This window comes from Xyrauchen texanus, chromosome 22 (genome assembly GCF_025860055.1).
Source record: "Xyrauchen texanus isolate HMW12.3.18 chromosome 22, RBS_HiC_50CHRs, whole genome shotgun sequence".
Lineage (NCBI taxonomy): Eukaryota > Metazoa > Chordata > Actinopteri > Cypriniformes > Catostomidae > Xyrauchen > Xyrauchen texanus.
Window position 1 is genome coordinate 8,910,437 of NC_068297.1, and position 22,780 is coordinate 8,933,216.

Here is a 22,780-nt window from a genome sequence, read left to right on the forward strand (position 1 = left end):
CCCCCATGGACTGTTTCATTTCCCTTTTGTGCCTTCTGCCCCCACGAGCTCACACGCTCGTTCTGTCCCCCGCGAGCTCACACGCTCGTTCTGTCCCCTCGAGCTCACACGCTCGTTCTGTCCCCTCGAGCTCACACGCTCGTTCTGTCCCCTTCGAGCTTCCTCACACACGCACACTATCTCCCTTCTCACACGCGCACTCCCTTGTGCTTACTCGCTCGTTCCGCCCCCTTCGAGTTCTGACGCTCGCATTGCTCGCTCGAGCCCTCACGCCCACTATGCTTCCTCTAGCTCTCTTGCTCGTAAACTATCTCCTCCCTCTGGCGCACTCGCCTCAATCAGCCTGAACATTATGACCACCTGCACTCACGCACTTCCAATCCCCACACATTAGTTTCACCTGCACTCGTCTCGTCACCTTCATTGTTCACACCTGCACTCGCCCCTATATAACTCACTATCCTTTCGTTTGTTTGGGGTTGGTTATTGTATTTAGTTCCCGTGTCTTGACCCCGCTAGTCTCACCTAGTTTTGACCTCCCTACTCGTTACCTTTTTAGCTTGCCAGCTTCCTAGTTGTTAACTGTTTTCCGTCCTCTACCCTCTTGTTATTGTTATTCTGATTACCCGGCTCGACCCCTTGCTTTCCGTGACCACTCTATTTGCTATTGCCCTTTTGTTATATCCTCGTTCCCCGGCTCTCGACTCTACGCTTTCCCTGACCATTCTCCCTCTGGATTTTCCTTACTGTACCTTCGCCTGCTCTTTATTTAATAAAAGCAGTTTGTTGACTTACATTGTGACTGTCTCATCTTGTGTGTGTGTGTCCGGGTTACAGTTATGACATCTCTTAGACATATAGATCAGGTGGGGTTTATTCAGGGCCATGGCTCTTCTGATAACATTAGGTGTTTCATCAATATCATGTGGTCAGTGGCGAATGATAAGACTCTGGTCACTGCCATCTCACTTGATGCCAAAAAGGCGTTTGATATGGTAGAATGGGATTATCTTTTTAAGATAATGGTAAAGGGTTTGTGAATACTTTTATTGAATGGATTAAGTTACTTTATAGACACACCGTTGTGGCGATACAAACAAATGGATACATTTCAAAATTAATTTACTCTGGATAGGGGCATCCGGCAGGGATGCCCTCTTTTCCCATAATTGTTCTGTCTCTCCCTGGAACCATTAGCAGCCACGATAGTAAGGAGGATGGTGGTGGTGTGGCGCATAAGCTTTTGCTTTATGCATATGATATTTTATTATTCGTCTCTGACCCCACTAGATCTATACCTTGCCTCCACAGAATTATTCATTCCTTTTCTAAGTTCTCAGGATACAGAGTTAATTGGTCTAAATCTGAAGCTTTGGCTCTGACAGTGTACTGCCCAGTAACAGCTTTTCAGCCAGGTGACTTCCAGTGGCCCAAACAGGGCATTAAGTATTTGGGTATTTTATTCCCAGCAAATTTGTGTGATTTAGTTAAGAGTTCATTTTGACCCTTTAATACAAATCTTTTCGAGTTATGTGGGCAGGTGGGCTTCATTACATTTATCTATGATTGGGTTAATGTTAATGTTATTATAATTAATGTTTTCCAATATTCAACTACCTGCTACAATCTCTGCCTATAGATGTCCCCTCTCTTATTTCAAACAAGTTGATAGCATAGCAAAGTCCTTCATTTGGAATGGTAAACGTCCCAGATTATATTTCAGTAAGTTGCATAGGCCGATTGACAAAGGTGAGCTAAGCCTACCCAATATTTTGTTTTTATATTATGCATTCTGTCTCAGACATTTGGCTCATTGGTTTCTTCCATCTGAGAGAGCCCCTCCCTGGTTTTGTGTTGAACAGGAAGTTCTTGCCCCTATTTTGCCATTGCAAATCCTTTCTATCAAACTAATCAGAGAAGTTACACCCCGTAGTCTCGCATTTGCATGCAATATGGACAAAAGTGTCCAGAGTGTTTAATTCAGACATTTATTTAAATGTTGCTTTGAGCATATGGCTGAACCCAAAGTTATGTATTAATAAGTCCCCTTTCTGTTGGACAGAGTGGATTGTGAGGGAGATTAATACGCTCGGTGACCTATGAGATTTTATGGTAATATTAATCTTAATCTTTGATTTTTAAGGATGGTTTTTTTTTAGTTTTTTTTTTTTGACCAATTACATTTTTTTTATACTGAAGCAAAACCAGTTTAGAACTACTCTGCTGGTTGATAAACCACAGTTACTCAGAAATTCAGAATCAACCGTATGGACATGAATTTAACCACAAGCATGCAGAAAAACCTCTACTGTGATTAAACTGTCACTAGATTTAAACCAACTCAGTTAACTGCAAACATGCAATTGTGCAACTAGCATGCTTTTTTTTCTGAAGACAAAAAACTGTAAATGTTTAATTATGCAAGATTTATCACTCTTTAATGCCAATCATCCAAAAATATGCAATCTTGCAATATATAAAAAAAATATATAAATAAAATGCAAGGCTACTTATACGCTATTTGATAGTAATTTAATTATCTGTGTTTCAGTTCCAAAGTCACTCATTGTTTCTTTGTTTTATTTTTTTTTTATTTTTTTTTTTTTTTTTTTTGCACATTCATTAATTTCCATGCATGGAGTGAAACAGTCAAAGCACATAAGCATATAGGACAATAAGAACTATGGCATTAGTTCTTTCTAGATCCCATGGAGCAGCAGTATTTGGGAAGCTCATCTGTTTTGCAGAGCACCAAGATCAAAGTTGATTTTGTCCATATGTCCCTTGTTCATATGCATGGCATCCCCAAAAAAAAGAAAGAAAGTTCAAATCTTACTTTACATCCGCTCAAACTCCGGACAATTTTTACAGCCCACTTGTTTCATATGTTACTTGTAGTGATCTTTAAATATCAGTTTACCTCTTCTAGTACATGGTGCACACTGGTTCCAAAATTAAAGTGATATCAATAAAGCCACTATATTATATCCATAAATGGTGGATTTACAGGTTACACACCCATAAATTATGCTTAATCTGCAAGTTCAGTCATATATAACTTCTTCCATATACATGCATCAGGATGAATGTTTTTAATTATTCAGAGTAATTTAAAAACAAGTCATTGCATATATTATAACTATTATTATTATTATTATTGTTATTATTATTAATAATAAGTGTAAACAAAAAAGATGAGGAAAAAAGTGCTCCACCAAAACTAGTAGTTTATTTCACCAGTGTCAACAGTCTCAGTTGTTGTACAGCTGCATACGTGCATTTCTTTTCTACACCCCTATCCCACTACAGTATGAGAGCAGATTATTCATTCTTTACATGCAATACATCGAACCGAGCTCATTCCCACAAAAAATGTCATATGCATGTGAATGCATGTTTCACACATCCTGAAAGATCCGAAAAATATATACAAATGACGCCTTTCTTATAATTTGCCATCCCAGACTTACCTGATTCTGCGCGTGCGGGGCCTCCGTGCACCGCAGCATTTATTCAACTCCAGTGACAGCGTTTGAGTCCCGCAGCTGTTGCCTTTAATCCCCGTCACCACACATGAACCAGTAAAACAGGACGGTGTCCGAATCCCCCGCTACCTTTTCCTAATTTGATTTCATTTCAAGGCAAAATCGGATTCGCCTTTGTCTGACTGACAGAAGCCATATTGATATTAACAGTAAGCGATGATGTGGTTTCTTGGGAGTTGTAGTTCCCCACGGCGGGCGGGAACGTGGGACTGAACGGGAGTTCACTGAACGCCGGACTACAAATCCAGTGGAATATGGAACAGTTTCATCCTCGATCATTTTCAGCAACTGCTGCACAGACAAAAAATATTTTCGGACTTTTCCTGGTCGCTGACGACATGACGGAATAATGTCGGATTTGCTTTTATTAAAAATTGATGAAATTATCACATTTTAAGACTGACAATTTTGCTTGTTTGTAAAACCAATAGATGTTTTAGGCGAGTTTGTTATCTAAGGCTAAATGTATCAATTATTGCAAAAGTTATCTTATAGAAAACAAATCGTAAAATTGCCATTTAAGATATCTTTTTATCAGATTTATTAGATATAATTTTTTTATGAGGCACAAAAGGAAAATACATTTTTTTTTTTTTTTTTTTTTTTTTTTGAATTAAGTCAATTGCCAACAACATTCTCTGGACACCTGCACAGGGAATTTTGCGTCTTCTTTTATTTTGGCGCTCTCTAGTGGACATCTACCACAATCATCACCAGTTCATCAAACTCCCTTTACAAAAATCTAATTTGGTAACCAGTGTCCACCAAAATACCAAAGCTACTACCTCTATATAAAAAACAAATATATATATATATATATATATATATATATATATATATATATATATATAGAGAGAGAGAGAGAGAGAGAGAGAGAGAGAGAGAGAGAGTGAGTTTTATGTATTAATGCTTTGGCAATATTGTATGTAAACACAATCATGCCAATAAAGTACTTTTAAATTGAGAGAGAGAGAGATTTTGAGTTGTGACTACAATTCCAAGTCTCTACAGTTTTATAGATTTGATAACAAATCTTGGAACTATACTGTATAGTATTTTGATGGAAACTGTGTTTCATAATTGTTTTAATGTTTAGTTTTGTAAATAAGTAAAGAAAAAAAAAAAAACACAAAATAATATACTATTTAATGGCATGCTTAATTGTGACAACCGATTAAAGCTCTGTAGGTCCATTCAATGCATGTGAATAGTGGAAAGAACTTTGAATCTTCAAAAATCACATAATAGCAGCACAAAAGTAATCCATAATACTCCAGTGATTAAATCCATATCTTAAGTCCTTTTTACTATAAATCTCCACCTTGGACGAGCCCTGACCAGTAGGTGGTGAAATGCATGATGAATATGATGCAAAAGAAAAAAAAAGTGGAAGTGAAAGTGAAAGTGGAGACTTATAGCAAAAAGGATTTAAATAATCTTTTAATGTAATTTTTTTTTTTTACATTTAATTTAATGTTAAATATTTTTTTCTTACCCACACCTATCATATCGCTTTAGAAGACATGGATTTAACCACTGTAATCATATGGATTACTTTTCTGCTGCCTTTATGTGGTTTTTAAAGATTCAAAGCTTTTGTCACCTTTCACTTACATTGTATGGACCTACAGAGCTGAGATATTCTTCTAAAAATCTTAATTTATGTTCTGCAGAAGAAAGAAAGTCATACACATCTGAGATGGCATGAGGGTGACTGAATGATGAGAGAATTTTTTTTTTGGTGAACTATTCCTTTAAAGTATGTGCCTATACAGAAATTTACTTTAAAATAGTCTTAAAAAATGCACTGTAGTAAAAAGTGTGACACATAGCCCATCTCTCCTATATACTTTATTGTAATTGTGTAAATCAGGTATAGGCACAATGTTTGATGGGTTTGCATCAGTGATTTGTTTTGTGCATTGATCCACTGACTAATAATGTAAGCACAGAATGCACAAATGAGAAAATAATGAGCAGTTTGAACAGTGTGGGTGGAAAAAAATCTATAAAGTTTCAGAGGGAACTTCCCTTTTCAAACTACCCTGCAAATCCTTTAAATTCCTTGCTACTGTATCTTTCACATTGCCTCTGATCTTCACACATTCTAGGTTGTAACAGCAGGTGCTGACTCTGTCAATACAATACGATACAAGTGTGAATGCTTTCAAGGGCGTCAAGTCTGGTGGTGACAGCTTATAGAGGGTACGCCATGATGACACACATGCAGAATCATGGCAGGTGTCATGACCTTGTAGATATTACCTGCAGGCGAAACAAACCCCAGCCTTCATGTTCAGTGTTATTGATTTGCACTACAATAGTCATCTCAGATTCAGTGCTTAAACCAAATGTCCAAAAAGAAAAAGAAAATTATATTATAAAATACAATGTATATATATCAATCCACACATCACCATTCAAAGAAATAAAAAAATAATAATAATGTGCACAATGAAATCTCAACTAGAATTTTACATAAAATCCCTTTTAATGGATAAAATCCTACATGGATAATATCTAAAATAGTAATTTGTGTTTGTTGTTCATTGTAAGTTCATAATGCATTAACTAATGTTAACATTCAACATGCATATTTACATTTTTCAATTGTATTCATATTTGTTTAAATTAAACAATTGCTGTTCATTTTTAGTCCTTGTTAATGAGTGCAAATACATCCTTAATCTAAAGTGTCCCACTTACCTTTGTAACCTGGCATAGAAAAAGTATATACTGTATGAATTGGAAAAAAAATAAGCCTTGATGATTCTTCCAATATCTGCAAAATCATACTGATAATTCAGTAGATAATTCTAAACTAAATCAATAAATGTTGAATGTAAAACCACTTGCTCATTTCAATCCTCAAAACAGACACATTGACATTTTTAAGATGCCCAATAAAACTGGAAAACACGTTTTAATTGATCGTGCATTACACCTCTACACACAGTCATTCATCTCAAAATAAAGTAAGCAGGTTTCAAAATTCTAGATACAAAGTGCAAATGCATCATACCCATTTTGGCATTATTTCATGAACAGTTCGAAATGATCTTGCTCATTTCCTTCTGCACATTTCTAGAAAATCTGTTTCATCTGAAATACCTGATAAGCAATTCAAGCAATCGATAGGCTATTGTGCCTTAAACTCTATACAGCTGTTAGACACTCTGAGTGCAGTATAAGCATCATTAAACAGATTGAATGTGAGGTGTTCAGCACCTATAATGGTTTCAGGCCCATATCTACACACCTCTATAGTGAAAAGTATAAAAGCTACTGGGGATGTAATTTGCATCACCTTGTCACTTACATCATTCAGCAAACCAAAAAATAATTCATTGAAAAGTGTTAGAAGTTATTTATGGTGATAAGGTGTCCAAAGAAAGAAATAAGAAACTGGAAGAAAGACAGACCAAAAGCAATACAATACAGTTATCACTGTGCTTACAAAAAACACTAAATCTGTGCAAAATGTCCTCTCTTTTACACTCTTCCTGTCATAATAAAAAGTGCGAATTCGGCAAGCTAATCTGATAATCATTACATATGTCCTCCAATCAAGGAAACGGCAATCATTAGAGAGATAGAGTCAAATTGTGGTGCACCAAAGCCTTTCCTGCCACTTCCATCTTATAAAACTGACCTGAGTTTCAGTTCTCCATTATCTTAACTTCAGAGCAGCAATGGATATTTCAACTACAGCATTGTACAGAGAAGCATGCATACAGTATAAGAGACTAGAAATATGAGCCTACTAATATCTGTATCTGTAGTATAAGGTTAATAGAAAACATGAAAACAGGTCCAGGTCACATATTACCCCAACTCAAAAGAAAAAAAGAAATGTTTCTCTTTGCATAACATTTTTTAGGACCATTGAGATTTTGTGCATTTAATTTAATGATGATTTATCACATTTTCATCTGCATACTATAATGCATCTTAATATTGAACTTTTTAGCTTTGTGTGTGTGTGTGTGTGTGTGTGATTCTCATTATACTCATTTTAATGTATTCCACAAAAAAGCATGAAATTGAATTTTTTTATTACTAAAATCTGAATAAATTTAAGGCATTTGTTTTATAAAAAAAGACAAATACTACCATGATGAATAAATATACAATTAGATTTTTTTTTGTTTATTTTTTGCATTTATGTAATGAGATTTAGAATTTGAGAATTTAATATATACAAAATTCTCAAATATATAAAATTCTCAAATTTAAATTCTCATTAAATAAATGCAAATAAATAAATAAATAAATAAATAAACAAAAAAATCTAATTGTATTGAAACATATATATATATATATATATATATATATATATATATATATATATATATATATATATATACACTCACCTAAAGGATTATTAGGAACACCATACTAATACTGTGTTTGACCCCCTTTTGCCTTCAGAACTGCCTTAATTCTACGTGGCATTGATTCAAATGTGCTCTAAAAGAATCCAAAGATGCTCTATTGGGTTGAGATCTGGTGACTGTGGGGGCCATTTTAGTACAGTGAACTCATTGTCATGTTCAAGAAACCAATTTGAAATGATTCGAGCTTTGTGACATGGTGCATTATCCTGCTGGAAGTAGCCATCAGAGGATGGGTACATGGTGGCCATAAAGGGATGGACATGGTCAGAAACAATGCTCAGGTAGGCCGTGGCATTTAAACGATGCCCAATTGGCACTAAGAGGCCTAAAGTGTGCCAAGAAAACATCCTCCACACCATTACACCACCACCACCAGCCTGCACAGTGGTAACAAGGCATGATGGATCCATGTTCTCATTCTGTTTACGCCAAATTCTGACTCTACCATCTGAATGTCTCAACAGAAATCGAGACTCATCAGACCAGGCAACATTTTTCCAGTCTTCAACTGTCCAATTTTGGTGAGCTCTTGCTAATTGTAGCCTCTTTTTCCTATTTGTAGTGGAGATGAGTGGTACCCGGTGGGGTCTTCTGTTGTTGTTGCCCATCCGCCTCAAGGTTGTGCGTGTTGTGGCTTCACAAATGCTTTGCTGCATACCTCGGTTGTAAGGAGTGGTTATTTCAGGCAAAGTTGTTCTTCTATCAGCTTGAAACAGTCGGCCCATTCTCTTCTGACCTCTAGCATCAACAAGGCATATTCGCCCACAGGACTGCCGCATACTGGATGTTTTTCCCTTTTCACACCATTCTTTGTAAACCCTAGAAATGGTTGTGCGTGAAAATCCCAGTAACTGAGCAGATTGTGAAATACTCAGACCGGCCCGTCTGGCACCAACAACCATGCCACGCTCAAAATTGCTTAAATCACCTTTCTTTCCCATTCTGACATTCAGTTTGGAGTTCAGGAGATTGTCTTGACCAGGACCACACCCCTAAATGCATTGAAGCAACTGCCATGTGATTGGTTGATTAGATAATTGCATTAATGAGAAATTGAACAGGTGTTCCTAATAATCCTTTAGGTGAGTGTGTATATATATATATATATATATATATATATATATATATATATATATATATATATATATATATATATATATATTTTTTTTTTAATTTTTTTTTTTGTATATATTATGTGTATACAGTAACTGAAAATTAGATTTTTTTTTTGTTTATTTTTTTGCATTTATGTAACGAGAATTCAAGGGGAAAATGTGCTTAATTGTCACAAAAATAGTCATAATGAAAATATCTTAATGGTTCTAAAAACAGGCTTCATTTTTATCAAGTAAAACTTAACTTCTTGTTTTTTCTTTTGAAATTGGCAACAAATATGACCTGGACGTGTTTCGTGAGTTCACCCTCAAAGTTAAACTATGGACAGTGCAATGTGGCTTTTCATAAAGTCATTTAGTTTGTTTGTGTGTTTATAAAGGTTATATTTATCTATCCACACTGGTTTCTGCAAGTCTGTTATTCATTATGCCCAGAGCTCCGACCCCACCAGAAAATCCATTCTGCCTATTAGTTGACCCGCATGGCCGAGGATGGCCATTGGCCATCTCGGACAACTGTTTCTGCATGATCGCCAAGTTGACCTTATTAGCTGCCAGGAAGTCTCTCATGGAGATCATCTCTCCAGACATCCTGCGTCCATCCGTCTCACTCTCATTGACTGCGTCTGTATCTATAGATATGTTACGAACACGTGTTCGGAGATGGCCTGGCATGACTGCATTCCTGCGAGGTCGGAGAGACCTTACAGGGCAATGACGGCAAGGAAAATCTAGCTTTTTCAGGAGCCAGTTGAGCACCTGCTTGATGACAATAGAGATTACGTTAAATAGCGAGTAAATGCAGCAAACACCCATTAAAATAAAGAAGAAATTGCCAATTCGGTAGACAATCTGGTTTTCATAGCTGGCCCGCTGACTGCTGACCATATCTCCAAAACCAATGGTGCTAAAAGCCACAAAGCAGAAGTAGAGAGAATCCAAGTATCCCCATCCCTCTATTGAGGAGTACATGGCTGAAGCACAACAGGAAATGATTATTGCTGCTACGCAAAGGATCAACATCACACAATACACTGACGGTTTCCATCCGGCAAGACTGTCTTCATGATTTAGCTTTACGTTGCTTGAGGCTTGTCTGCTGTTGTGAGGTAGAACTCCTTTGCGTCTGCGTTTGACTTCATGGCAGGACTTGAGCACAACCGCCAACACGGTTATTATTCTCTCCAAGAAGAGGTTGAAAAATAAAATTGTGGCTGCACAGCCAATGAGCCCATAAAATATGAGGAAGATTTTGCCACCAGCTGTGGCAGGTGTGGTCATTCCAAACCCTGTAAGCGACATGAGAAGGAACAAGTCAATTTATAAGGTTTTCTACACTGAACACAAAACAGATATACTGTTGGGGAGACGGAGGTTAAATGTCATGGGGAAGTTGTCTTAAAGGCTAAGAGTCAAGTCAAATTACACAAATGTATGTTTGCTCTAGTAATGGTGGTTTTGTGTGTTGCTTCAAAGACCTAGTTCAAAACTGTCATGAATTAGAACATATTTGTGGCTCCAGACTAAATTCCCAAAATCATAATATTTCTAATATAGCTCAAGATATATATCAAAATATACACAATTAAACCACACTGGCATACATTGATTCAGGAAAGGTTCAGTTACACTATATCATTTTTTTAACCTTGTTCTTAAAATAATATTTCAGGTTCAATACAAGTTAAGCTCAATTGACAGCATTAGTAGCATAATGTTGATTACTACAAACATGTATTTCGACTCATCCCTCCTTAAAAACATACAAACAAACATCTGGGTTACTGTGAGGCACTAACAACGGAAGTGAATGGGTCTATCGGTAAATGTTAAAATACTCACTGTTTCAAAAATATAGCCACAAGATGTAAACAATATGCTTTTTAATATGATTTTAGGGTGATAAAACCACTTACTAAGTTATATCCAATTTTACAACTTTGTTGCCATGACGACGTAATGCCGTAAACCCTGTAATGCCGCAAAAACAATGGTCTAATCCCACAAAACATCAAACATTACAGCTCAAATACTACACGAGTTAGTTTTGGAGGGTTTCTCCAAAAACCTCCAAAACAATTGCCTCATTCAATTTCATTGTAGATGTCTCACTGTAACCCAGATTTTAAATATTTTTTAAATTGAGGAACAATTCAAAATTATTTTTGTGGTAATCAATGCAACAACTGCTGCTGATTGTGCTTAAAGGGATAGTTCACCCCAATATGAAAATTCTCTCACCATTTATTCACCCTCATGCCATCCCAGATGTGTATGACTTTCTTTCTTCTGCAGAACACAAATGAAGAGTTTTAGAAGAATATCTCAGTTCTGTATGTCAATACAATGCAAGTCTATACTGGCCAAATCTTTGAAGCTCCAAAAAACCACAAAGGCAGCACAAAAGTAATCCACATGAGATATTTAACCTATGTCTTGACTCATTCGTAGAGTGCTAGAAGGTGCTGTAGGAAGTGTAATCATTCTTGAAATCATGTTTGCCAAGCAGACTGTTGATGTCAATCAAGATTTATAGTGAAAAAGGAGTTATATTTGGTCTGTTCTCACCCAAAACCGATTGGACCACTTCAGAAGACATGGATTTAACCACTGGAGTAGAATGGATTACTTTTATGTTGCCTTTATATGCTTTTTGGAGCTTTGAAGTTTTGGTCACCATTCACTTGCATTGTATGGACCTACAGAGCTGAGATACTCTGCAGAGGAAAGAAAGTCATACTCGGGCTGGCATGAGGTAGAGTAAATGATGAGAGAATTTTCATTTTGGGATGAACTATTCCTTTAACTTGTATAGAACCCAGAATATTCCATGAAGGCAAGGGTATTTTCATAAATGTACATTTTTATTGGGGCAAATATGTTTCTTAATTTATGAATTAAGTAATGATTACTTAATTATAAATTAATAATTTATTTTTGTCTGACACAACAATTTGTTTTGATATTTTTGGGTTTGATTTTGCTTTTTTGATGTTCCGTGAGATGTTTTGTTTCATAATTGTTTTACTGTTTACATTTAGCTATAAACACAGATAATAGTCTTTTACATGGCAGGTTCCATTGTGACAACTTACTCCATATAGTGTTAGCTATCGTGATAACTTAAGATCATGTTGTCACAAAATGTCCACATTTGTTCAATGAACTGTATTGTTTTCCTGGGCACTAACGGTAAATATGTTTTTGTAGCCAATATTTTATGGTATAGGTACTCTGTATGTGGCTATACAAAAATGTCCTTTCATAAACAAACCTTGCATGAGAAATTTAACTGGAGTAAAAAGTGTGACAACATGCCCCTATCTCCCCTAATTGGGAACATTCTTTGCCAAAGACTCTTTAATGAACTCAAATGGTGTTTGTCTCTGAATCACCACAAACAACTTTCTTCCTATAAGCTGAAGAACAAAGTGTTGCATCTGATTTAGATCTATCTCCCACCTTTCCCGTCAAACTGATTGAAAGGCAAATGCAAAGCGTGCCATTATTATTCTCATGGATGTTTTTTGACCACTTAAAAGCCAACATTGAAGAGGACATCATAAAGAACAGAGCTTATGCATCTCCTCGACATAGGTCTGTAAACTTCTTAATATCAAAGCTATTGAGCTATTTTGATTCCCCTTCATGTCTCTCTTGGTCACAGAGTTAAAACTAAATCAAATGATAAATAACAATTTAAAAGATTACAATGTGCTAAACAGCAAGAATGTATAATATACATATAGATCTTCAACTGGGAAAACCTAACAGTTGTGGGTTTGTGGGGTTGTGGGTTGTAACCCCATGGACATTTTTTCCTTGGAATTAGTGAGGAATACAGGCAGAGGGAACTTTGAAATTGTGCAAATATATTTTTAATTGCATAATCTGTACCGTTCAGTGTGGTCAGGATTTACAGCATCTTAATTAAGTCTTAGAGCTGATCTCATTAACAATATTTGCCAACTTGAAATGCTAATAATACAAAATACATTTTTAATGGCAAATGGAAAACCCTATACCTGCAAATGAGAAATGGTATCAGACTAATTTTAAATTTTTAACACATTGCGTAAATGTCAGTTCTTGACCAGATCTGGCATTGTGCCAGAGGCAAAGTTTACAAAGCTGTCAGATTTCTAAACCCTCAATATACAGTACATTTCAAATCCTTTATAATAAAAGATCAGCTAGCCTGTTGCATACATCATTGTACGAAACCATATACCTACACATATGCCATTTGTTTTTCATATATCAAGCCTATATAATAAAATACAAAGGTAAATGGCAAACCCAAATAAAGTATATTTACAAGTATAGCTCCATAACATATTTATACTTTAAAAAAATATCCTGGGTTCAATATAAGTTAAGCTCAATCGACAGCATTTGTAGCATAATGTTGATCGCCACAAAAATATATTTCAACTCGTCCATCCTTTTCTTTAAAAAAAAAAAAAAGATAAAATAAAAGAAAAGGAAAACTCAGGGTTACAGTGGGGCACAGTGGAAGTGAATGGGGCCAATTTTTAGAGCTTTTAAAGGCAAAAATGTAAAGCTTATAATTTTATACATGCCCCTACATGAATTATTCTGTTCAAATGTGTGCATTATTTAAGAGGTAAAGTTTAAATCGTTTTTGTGGGATTACATGGTATATGGCGTCACGTCGTCATGGCAACAAAGTAAAATGGGATGTACCTTTACACAGAAAAGGTTGGTAAGCTATTTCCTCAAACCAAAATCATGTTAACACACATATTGTTTCTGTCTTGTGACTATACTTTTGAAACAGTGAGTATATTAACATTTACGGATTGGCCCACATTCACTTCCGTTGGATGTCTCACTAACTGTAACCCAGATTTTCCCTTTTCTTTTAAAGAAAAGGAGGGACAAGTCAAAATAAATTTTGGGGCCACACATAAAATAGCCTACTGAAAATATACCTTTAAGTGTTTTTTTTTTTTACCTAGTTACTTTTGTAATAATACTAACATTAACACTGCAATGCAAAGTAATACCTGGCGGACTTAGTCAATAAAAAGCAATAGATTAACAAGAATACATTTCACTTTCTGTACATCACGGTTTAGTGAAAGCCTAGATTTAGATATTTAAGAACACCGGTTCTGCCTTGCATATCTACCCAGATAGAAGGATATGGATTTCTATCACATATTTAAGAAAAGTGCATTGCCATTTCATTTCAGTACGCAATGTTAAAAGATACAGATTAACAACATATTTAAGAACGGTTCTTAGACTTGCATTTGTCATTGTTTTATGCTTATTTCCCGTCCTTACCGATAGTGGAAACGACAGTTCCGACAAAATAAAACGCTCCTGTAAAATCCCAGCGAGGTCTGAGGGTGTCCACCCGGATCCCTGCTATGTTCGCCTCTTCGTAATGTCTCAAAAACTTCTCCAGATCACTTTTGTTGAGATTGTGCTTTTGGCTGAACAGCTCAAACCTCTGAGCCCATCTTTCCTTCGCTTGTCTCTCCTTGGGATGTTCCAGTGCTGAAAAGACTGCGGCTCCACACAGGAGGTAAAGGATGATGAGGAGTAGCAACATTATAAACCTGGCATTATCTTCATTCACAGGAGCAAAGCCACAGCAGCACGCGCCTCTACATGCCATTATGTGAGGACTGCTGGACACGACTGATAAAGTCTCCACATCTTACATTTGACGGTGGTGGGCATGCAACTGTGAAAAACGTCCACGTCTTCCATTATTCTTGGAATGCATGTATAAAACGTGTACTGCATAAAAGCAACGATAAGAGATGTTCATGCCATCCTCTGAGAATGTGGTTTCTGCGAGTTTAAATCTTCACAGAGGAGATTAGGTGGATCCAGTAGGCTAGTTCAGCTCATCTCATGTGATGCATCTCGCTGGGTCTCAGCTTGTTTCAGAGGTTGACAGTCCAGGTGAACCGCTGGTTATTAGAGATGCTTCACGCACTGTTAGACATAGGCTACAATAAACAAGAATGCATTCAATTTGTGCATGAGCTGAAAAAACTTTAGTAAGCGCGTAAGAGCAGTTTGTGCTAAATGTTTATTGTAAAACAGGTGGAAGTACTCTCTGTGACTTACATAGTGAAAAGCAAGGAAAAATGCATATTTCTCGCGATTGCATGAGACTGAGACTCCTCCACAGAGCTGCGACGGATGTGTGTAAGCCTCATGCATGAAACGCAACGCCCGTCTGTTACTTTGAGACTTGTGTAAAGCACAACACATCTGTTACAGCCCAAGAGCGCGATCTGATTTTGAGCATGCGACGCGTTCAGTGGTCGGAGCTGAATAAAACGTTCCAGGCGAGGTGTAGACTGATACTTAGCTAACGTCACGACGACTACTGCGGTAAAGTTAGTTTTAGCCTACGTTTGACATTCGGTTTCCTAACATTAAATTCTGAGCATTTGATGTTTTTAGCCCAGCCCAACTTATGTATACATAAAAACAACAGTCATTTGCATAACGCAAGGCTTAAATTAAAATAATAACAATAATCAGCCTTATAAATCAATAAAACAATGTAAACATATGACGTTATAGCTAGCATCAGGCTAATAGCGAAATGCTCAGAAAATATCCCATTCATAGCACAAGACTTACATGGGGAAGATAGGCCTACATTTTATAATCATTTTAGAACTTTAAATGTATGTAAAACTCTAAATCAATTAAACTCAGGGACCATTTGAGCTAAAGATGTTTATATCAGAATATTATTCCCTGCATAGCTCAAGTCTTATTTCTGAGAGTTTATAATTGGGATTTTTTATATAGAATTTATTCATATAAATCAATATTAATTAGCCATTGCATTAAAATACAAAATCAAGTGCCACCAAGTGGTAGATAGCACAATAACACTTTCAAACATAACATTTCACAAAAACATGTTTGAAAATGATAAAAAAATAGATATGCTGTTCAAAATTAAGAAAAAGTATTTGTACACTTTCTGATTGTCAAACTTTGCAGAGGATGTCCATTTTTTAATGTGATGAACTACCCCTGTGGTTACTCTGCCTAGAACACCTGTATGAACAGTTCACCCATAAATGAAAATTATTTCATCATTTACTCCCCTGTATGCCATCACAGACGTGTATGACTTCATTTCTTCTACTGAACACAAATTAAGATATTTTGAAGAATATCTCAGCTCTGTCGGTCCATTCAATGCAAGTGAATGATGACCAGAACTTTGAAGCCCCAAAAAGGACATAAAGGCAGCATAAAAGTAATCCATATGACTCCAGTGGTTTAATCCATGTCATCCAAAGTGATATAATAGCTGAGAGTGAAAAACAGATCAATATTTAAGTCCTTTTTTACTACATATTCTCCTCCCTGCCAAGTAGGTGGCAAAATGAACGAAGAATGCATATTGCTAAAAACAAAATAAGAATGTGAAAGGGGGAATTTATAGTAAAAAAGGATGTAAATATTTATCTGTTTCTCAACCACACCAATCAGATCACTTCTGAAGACTAGGATTAAGCCACGTGAGTCGTATGGATTACTTTTATGCTGCCTTAATATGCTTTTTGGACCTTCAAAGTTCTGGTCACCATTCACTTGCATTGAATGAACCTTCAGCCAAGTAAAGAGTGAAACAGTTCACACCGTCACACTACTACACAATACAAGCATTCAATCATTTATTTATGTATTTTTTCTAGTTGACCATTCTTAAATTCAGGTTTCGCTGTCCATGGTCCTACTCTGACTGTCTTGGACCTAGACTGTATTAATCTTTAGTCTGTCTTAATTTTCCTCATTTCATTCTCATTGCCTCCAGCAAGAATAATAAATTAAGGGACATGAGGTGTTTGTACTTGCAAACATAATTTTCTTTTCTAAAATGTATGTCACACTTATGTATTACAGTGTAATTTTGTTAGTACAAAGTAATATTAACTACATGTACATACGCTGTATCTACTGTGCAGTTGCATGTACATTTATAACAGTTAATATAATAGTTAATACTATTGTAGTTCATTTTAGTAAAAAGTCAAGTGTAACAGACGCTATAAAAAAAGTGTTACCCCATTAATTTTTGTTTTTCTGCGATTTACAGTAATACTATGTAATACTAATGAACAACATGCACATAATATACAATTGTTTGGTGTAACTGCTGATAAATACACATTTTCTATAGTAATTAAATATTGTAACAAGTAATATGTTTAACAAGGACATGGTAACATGAGAATTATCATTCGAATTCTACCTCTTTCAAAGTGTGTATTTTGATTTATATTTAAACCATATCTTTGTCAAACAAGACAAACCTTTAATGTGTTCTAACGCCACATAAAAATACACTTCAGGGTGTAAACATTATTCAAATGTAATTCTAAATGATATTGTCAACACAGTGGTAACTCAATAGAGTACACACATAATGATTGTCACTGTTTACGCCAGACAGCTCTATTAGGAATTGTCCCAATTGTCAATACTGAAAGACCTTTTTAGAAGGGAGAAGAGCTCTCTGATTCATCCAATCAAAGTCTAAAATAGTTCTGACAAATGTCACAAATGGCTGTGCAAGAGATACATATTTCAGATGGTTCTCCCGATTGAATATTTTATTTCACAACTTTTTTGTCTTGACGTGCTGGACCGTTTATGCAGTATAGCCATTCAATTATGTTAAGACTATCAAAATATTTGTTCATGAAAATGTATGGGCCACAGGGAATTCCTGAATCAATGTACAGCTAATCCCCCCATGTTGCTAGGCAACCCGACAATTTGAGGATAAGTATGAATAAGCTCCATATTCAATATATCACCAATGTCAAGGGAGCATAGTGCTCCACAAGCACATTACTGCATCACTCTAGCAAAGAATGAAAAAATCAATCCGGCCTTGGTGCTTTGCCTGGAATTCATTTCCAAAGAAAAGTCGGTAATCAAAGTAAAGAAAAAGCCAATTTAAGATGTTTTCACCATTTAATTTAGTTCTTTTTATCAGGGCTATATTGGTTATACAACAAATCTCACAAACACATTGAACATGGATTTCAGAATGGTATGTTACCTGCTTTTGAGCTTGGAACGTGATTTGGCGACGCCATTGTTAGTGGTCATTTCACTGAAAACATCGTTCAGTTGAGATTTTTAATAGAGTGCTGGGTTTAAGGCACCATACTGCCTACACAAGTTCTTGTAAAAACACATACGATGACTCTGTTAATGAAAAATACATTTATTACATAGTTCATGGTTTCTCTAGCTGTAAAATGTCTTTTTGGGTGATTTACAAAAACATGTATTATTAAAGGCTAATTATCTCTATAGTGTCTACAACAACAAAACAGGACTAAATAACAGTATAAAGAGTGCACATTGACAAATGACACACCCGCTATGCTACCAAAGAACTTGTAAATATGTCAGGTTCCAAAAGATGTAATTTCTCCTAAGGGATAGATGAACCGGCATCTTGAATTGAAAATAGACTCAGGAATGCTAATGGCCTGAGCTCCATGTTCATTCAACCTAATGGAGACAATCCGAGGGTCTTCAATTGTTAAGATGGTACCCATACATTTCCATGAGTGTCTGGGGCTTGAGTGTAAGGAATATTCCAGATCCATGGTTGATCTGTGAGGAGAAGACAACACAACTGAAAATCAACAGAATACATTATTGGAACCCTAGAGGAATACAATCTCTAAGCCTGATCGTCTCCAGGCAAAGTTCATGATCCAGAGATCAATGCGTTGAGAAAAAAATGAATTATTTACTCTGGTCCAAGGATGCAGAGACCAGGTTTTGACCTTCCTTGACAAATGCTCACCTACGGCATAACTATTGCAGTGTGAACAGTATCAATATAAAGGATCATGCACAAACCAGTGCAGTTTACTTAATGATGAATTATAGATATAGACTTCTGTAAAAGATGGCAAGGCTTGAAGAGCAGTGTCCATGGTAACCAGCTGACACAGTTGGATTCAAATCACAAAAACACAACACAGCAGTTAAAATACTTTTTTACCAAAGCACATTATGCAAAACAATGAAGCAAACATAACAAATAGTTAATTGTTGAACAGCTTAGACATAATACCCATAATGTGAGAACGCAATTTTACATAAATTCAGGAACATATATGAAGCACATATATCAAAGGAGCTCTCACAGAGAGATACAATGGGTGAAATGCAGGGAGCACTCTGTCCTCTGCAGATTTAGTCTTTAAAAAGCCTGTTCATTTATAATATAAAAATATTGGAAAATGTGGATTTGAGACATGGAATTTGTTATGGCGCACTTGGTTAAATATGAATTTATAATATCAGTCAAAATGTCAAAAAAATATCAGTGCATATGTAACCGGTCCTACTCTACCTGCTCCGAGAGGGATTCGAACCGGTGTCAGCCGGCATGGGAGCCGGGTGCACTAAAGAGGAGGCCTTGGAGCCAGGGGAGGATACCACACAGCTATCACGTATACACAGACATAATAACTCGATTTGTAGATTTACTAAAGAAAAGCACATGCGAAAGTCACCACCACAATTCTAGGGTGTTTGCCTGGGCGTTTCTATGCAGCTTCAAAGGTGTTCAGGGTGGTTGCTAACTGGCTTAAGTCAAACAAGCCCATCTCCAAGTCTATGGGGGTACTTACAGTAGACTTGATCACTTCATGCGTTTCTTAAAAAAAGTTTCATGCTATCAGATCATTAAAAGACCAAGTGTAAATGCCCTGCAAGATGGATCGAGACTTCAAAGGTGGTTTGAATTTCCATTTCTCATAGAAAACGTGAAATATAACAGAGTATTTGCATAGGGTTCACGTTGCACGATATATAATAACAAATTAAGAAACGGATGCACGTTGTAGGAGAGACAGAACTTTTTCTTTATTTATTTGATGCAAATCACTGACGAAACTGAAACTTAACACTGACAATAAGCGCAGCTGACTCGCATGACATATCTAACCTATGACAAGCCCAAAGGAGGTTGAAAATGAGGGAGGATTACACACTTCAAAATCATTTGACCTTTGGCAAAGATTTAACATTAAAGGGCTAGTTCACCCAAAATTAAAGTTCTGCCATGATTTACTCACCCTCATGTCATACCAACCCCAAAAATCTTTCTTTCTTATGCAGAACAAAAGAGGAATTATTTTTGTCTTTCAAATGCAACTACTGTAGATAAGGACTCACTTTAAAGCTTAAAAAAGGTGTCATAAAATATTTTTCATGGCATTTATGCACAAGAGGACCTAAAGCAGTCCACAAGTCTATTTGAGTAGCAACTGAGCACCTATCTATTCTAATTCCCAATGGTTGCTCCTCCCTCTTTCGTGTTGGTCATGAGCCAGTTTGAAAAGCAATAAGTGGTGAGAAGTTTGGAGCTGATTTAGAAGAAAATTAAATCACACTTTTCTCATAATTGAGCAGACAAGCACTAGCAGTCGGTCAGGAATAGAAACGGAAATATATTAATTTTGTCTTAATATATAGGTGCAGTTTCAGGTATAGATTTGAGTCTGTCACTGGGTTCTGTCTGTATTAATATCTTAGGTGTTGACTGCAGGGACTGAGATGAGATGAACTGTGAGATTGAGCACGACTGATGATCTTATTAAAGAAACCATAATCAGGTACATATCATCTGCCATATTTAAAAACTCTTTTTAGACAGAAAATTCAAATCAAAAGACATCACATCAAACTGATCAACGTTTTCCATGACAACAATTAAAATAGACAGTGAATGCTCTACAATGAAGAAATTGTCTGATTTCAAAGGATATCCATTATTTTGAAAGGGTGAACCTCATGAAAACAAGCATGGTCAGGTCAAAATACAAACATTCTGCATAAATTAAATGCAGTACAACAAATATTACCATGATGTACCGTACTTTTCAGGCCACATTTCCCCAAGAAAAATATTCACATTTATTTTAATTTTGGGCTGAAATATGAGCTGGACATGTTTTTTTTACAGTTTTGTGAGATTCTGCCAGGGTTTTGTTTTGTTATATGAAAAACAGCTGCCTTTCAATACTTTTAATTTTGCCCTGGGTTTATTTGGATCTTGCATTCAAAATGATTCATTACAATGACTATTAATTTAACCCCCGCCGGTGCTCTTGCAAAAGAAACAACTAACGGAAATAATGCCGTTTTGTTACAACAGCAACAACGTGACACATGCTAATCATTTTTTGAGTTAGCAGCTATACAAAACACAATCTACTTGAGCGCAAGCAAAAGAAAGACTTTTTACCTTGACTGAACTTTTCCATGTACAGCATTTCCATTCTAGAGAAGATCAGGTATGGAAGAGTGGTTGCCATGGTTTGCGATCATTGCACATTTGCTTTGAAAAGCCCAGGGTTATATGTCTGTTTTCTAAAAGCTTTAATTATAGGTATTAAACAACCCTCTGGGTGATGAAGTCTTTCTTACAGGGGGGTTGGTGGTGCACAATCATGAAGCTTTGGGTGATTTCAAAAGGCAGAAACATTTATGTGGCTCCATTAAATCTAATTGATTAACGCACAGGTATGTAAACAAGTAACATTAAAACTGTCCCAGTTATAAATTGAATATTACACAAGAGAAAAGTCTCTGCTTTCCTCCTTGTATTTGCTTCCATTGAAAGACATTATCAGGAACCGTGGAATTAGTTTTCACTGTTATGCAGACGATACCAAACTTTATATTTCTTTGAAACCCAACAAAATGTCCCAATTTTCCAAGTGGATTGCTAGAAACTTCCTACTTAATTCTGAAAAAACAGAGGCACTAATTAATTAACCAGAAAATTGAAAAACACATTTCGAATGGAGAACAGCTTTCTTCCACCTCTTTAATATTGATACGTTTTGACACACGCTCTCTGTTTCTGATGCTTAAAAAACAAATTCACAGGTTCATGACTAGATCAAGACTAGACTATTGTAATGGATTACTGGGAGAATGTCCTGCAAGTTCAATAAATAAACTTTAATTGGTTTAAAATGCAGCAGCTAGAGTGCAAACTTGAACCAAGAAATATGATTATATCAGCCCAATTTTATCATCGCTACATTGGCCACCTGTTAAATTTAATATTAATTGCTAAATTTAGACCATTTAGCTTTTAATGGTTCAGCTCCACAGTATTCACAATATATTAAAGTCCACAAAAAGTGGTAGATCCTTTTCTTATTTGGCTCCTAAACTAAGGAATAGTCTTCCTAGCATTGTTCGGGACTCACACACACTCTTTCAGTTTAAGTCTAGACTAAAGACACCAAATTTTTTTCCTTTACTCATATTTATGCTGCATTAGTCAGGTCACTTCTCATATTCTATAACTCTGTATTTAAGTGAATGGCATATACGCTAATATATATATAAATATTTATATACATATATTTACAACCACATTTTCATCATAGTGCACAACGATGACTAAGTCATTACAGCCATTACAGCTTCATTTTTCTGTAAAGCTGCTTTGAAACCATGTTGTGAAAGGTGCTATACAAATTAAAATGGACAACAAGGACAGTGACATGAAAATGACTTGACTGGATAATAATGAGATGAGCAAACATACACTCTGTTCAAAGTCTGCTTTTGTTTACTAATATCAGAGGAGAAACTGTGGGTTCTGTGACTAATGCGAGTCTAGGCGAAAGGCCCTGGTGGTTATTACTTT

General features: G+C 36.0%; 3 protein-coding genes across 9 annotated transcripts in view; all 3 read right to left on the reverse strand.

The window, feature by feature from the left end:
* LOC127662594 (homeobox-containing protein 1-like) overlaps positions 1 to 3,662 on the reverse strand; it is a 42,475-nt gene extending 38,813 nt beyond the window's left edge. For all 6 annotated transcript variants that reach the window (XM_052153859.1, XM_052153857.1, XM_052153856.1 and 3 more), the window contains exon 1: positions 3,471 to 3,662. The gene's annotated coding sequence lies outside the window, so the exon portion shown is untranslated. The remainder of the gene's footprint in view (positions 1 to 3,470) is intronic.
* A 5,620-nt stretch (positions 3,663 to 9,282) lies between these two features.
* Positions 9,283 to 14,707, reverse strand: kcnk13a (potassium channel, subfamily K, member 13a). The gene is made up of 2 exons (XM_052153755.1): positions 14,371 to 14,707; positions 9,283 to 10,346 (listed from the first exon to the last, which is right to left on the reverse strand). The coding sequence occupies exons 1-2, from the start codon at positions 14,705 to 14,707 to the stop codon at positions 9,445 to 9,447; spliced, it is 1,239 nt and encodes a 412-aa protein (XP_052009715.1). The 3' UTR covers positions 9,283 to 9,444.
* Positions 14,708 to 14,974: 267 nt separating this feature from the next.
* Positions 14,975 to 22,780, reverse strand: part of tdp1 (tyrosyl-DNA phosphodiesterase 1) — a 40,165-nt gene continuing 32,359 nt past the window's right edge. Inside the window, exon 16 of one of the 2 annotated variants that reach the window (XM_052153754.1) lies at positions 14,975 to 15,047. In XM_052153754.1, coding sequence (XP_052009714.1) covers positions 15,037 to 15,047 — 11 coding nt within the window. In that variant the 3' untranslated portion in view covers positions 14,975 to 15,036. Of the gene's footprint in view, positions 15,048 to 18,054; positions 18,709 to 22,780 lie in introns of those variants that run through there. The other variant, XM_052153753.1, reaches the window with a different exon arrangement.

Bases quoted from the DNA above. Each gene is read 5' to 3' on its own strand.
- kcnk13a (XM_052153755.1), bottom strand. From the start codon at position 14,707: ATGGCATGTAGAGGCGCGTGCTGCTGTGGCTTTGCTCCTGTGAATGAA. The intron at 10,347-14,370 runs GTAAGGACGGGA...TGTCGCTTACAG, and splicing joins AACTGTCGTTTCCACTATCG to GGTTTGGAATGACCACACCT.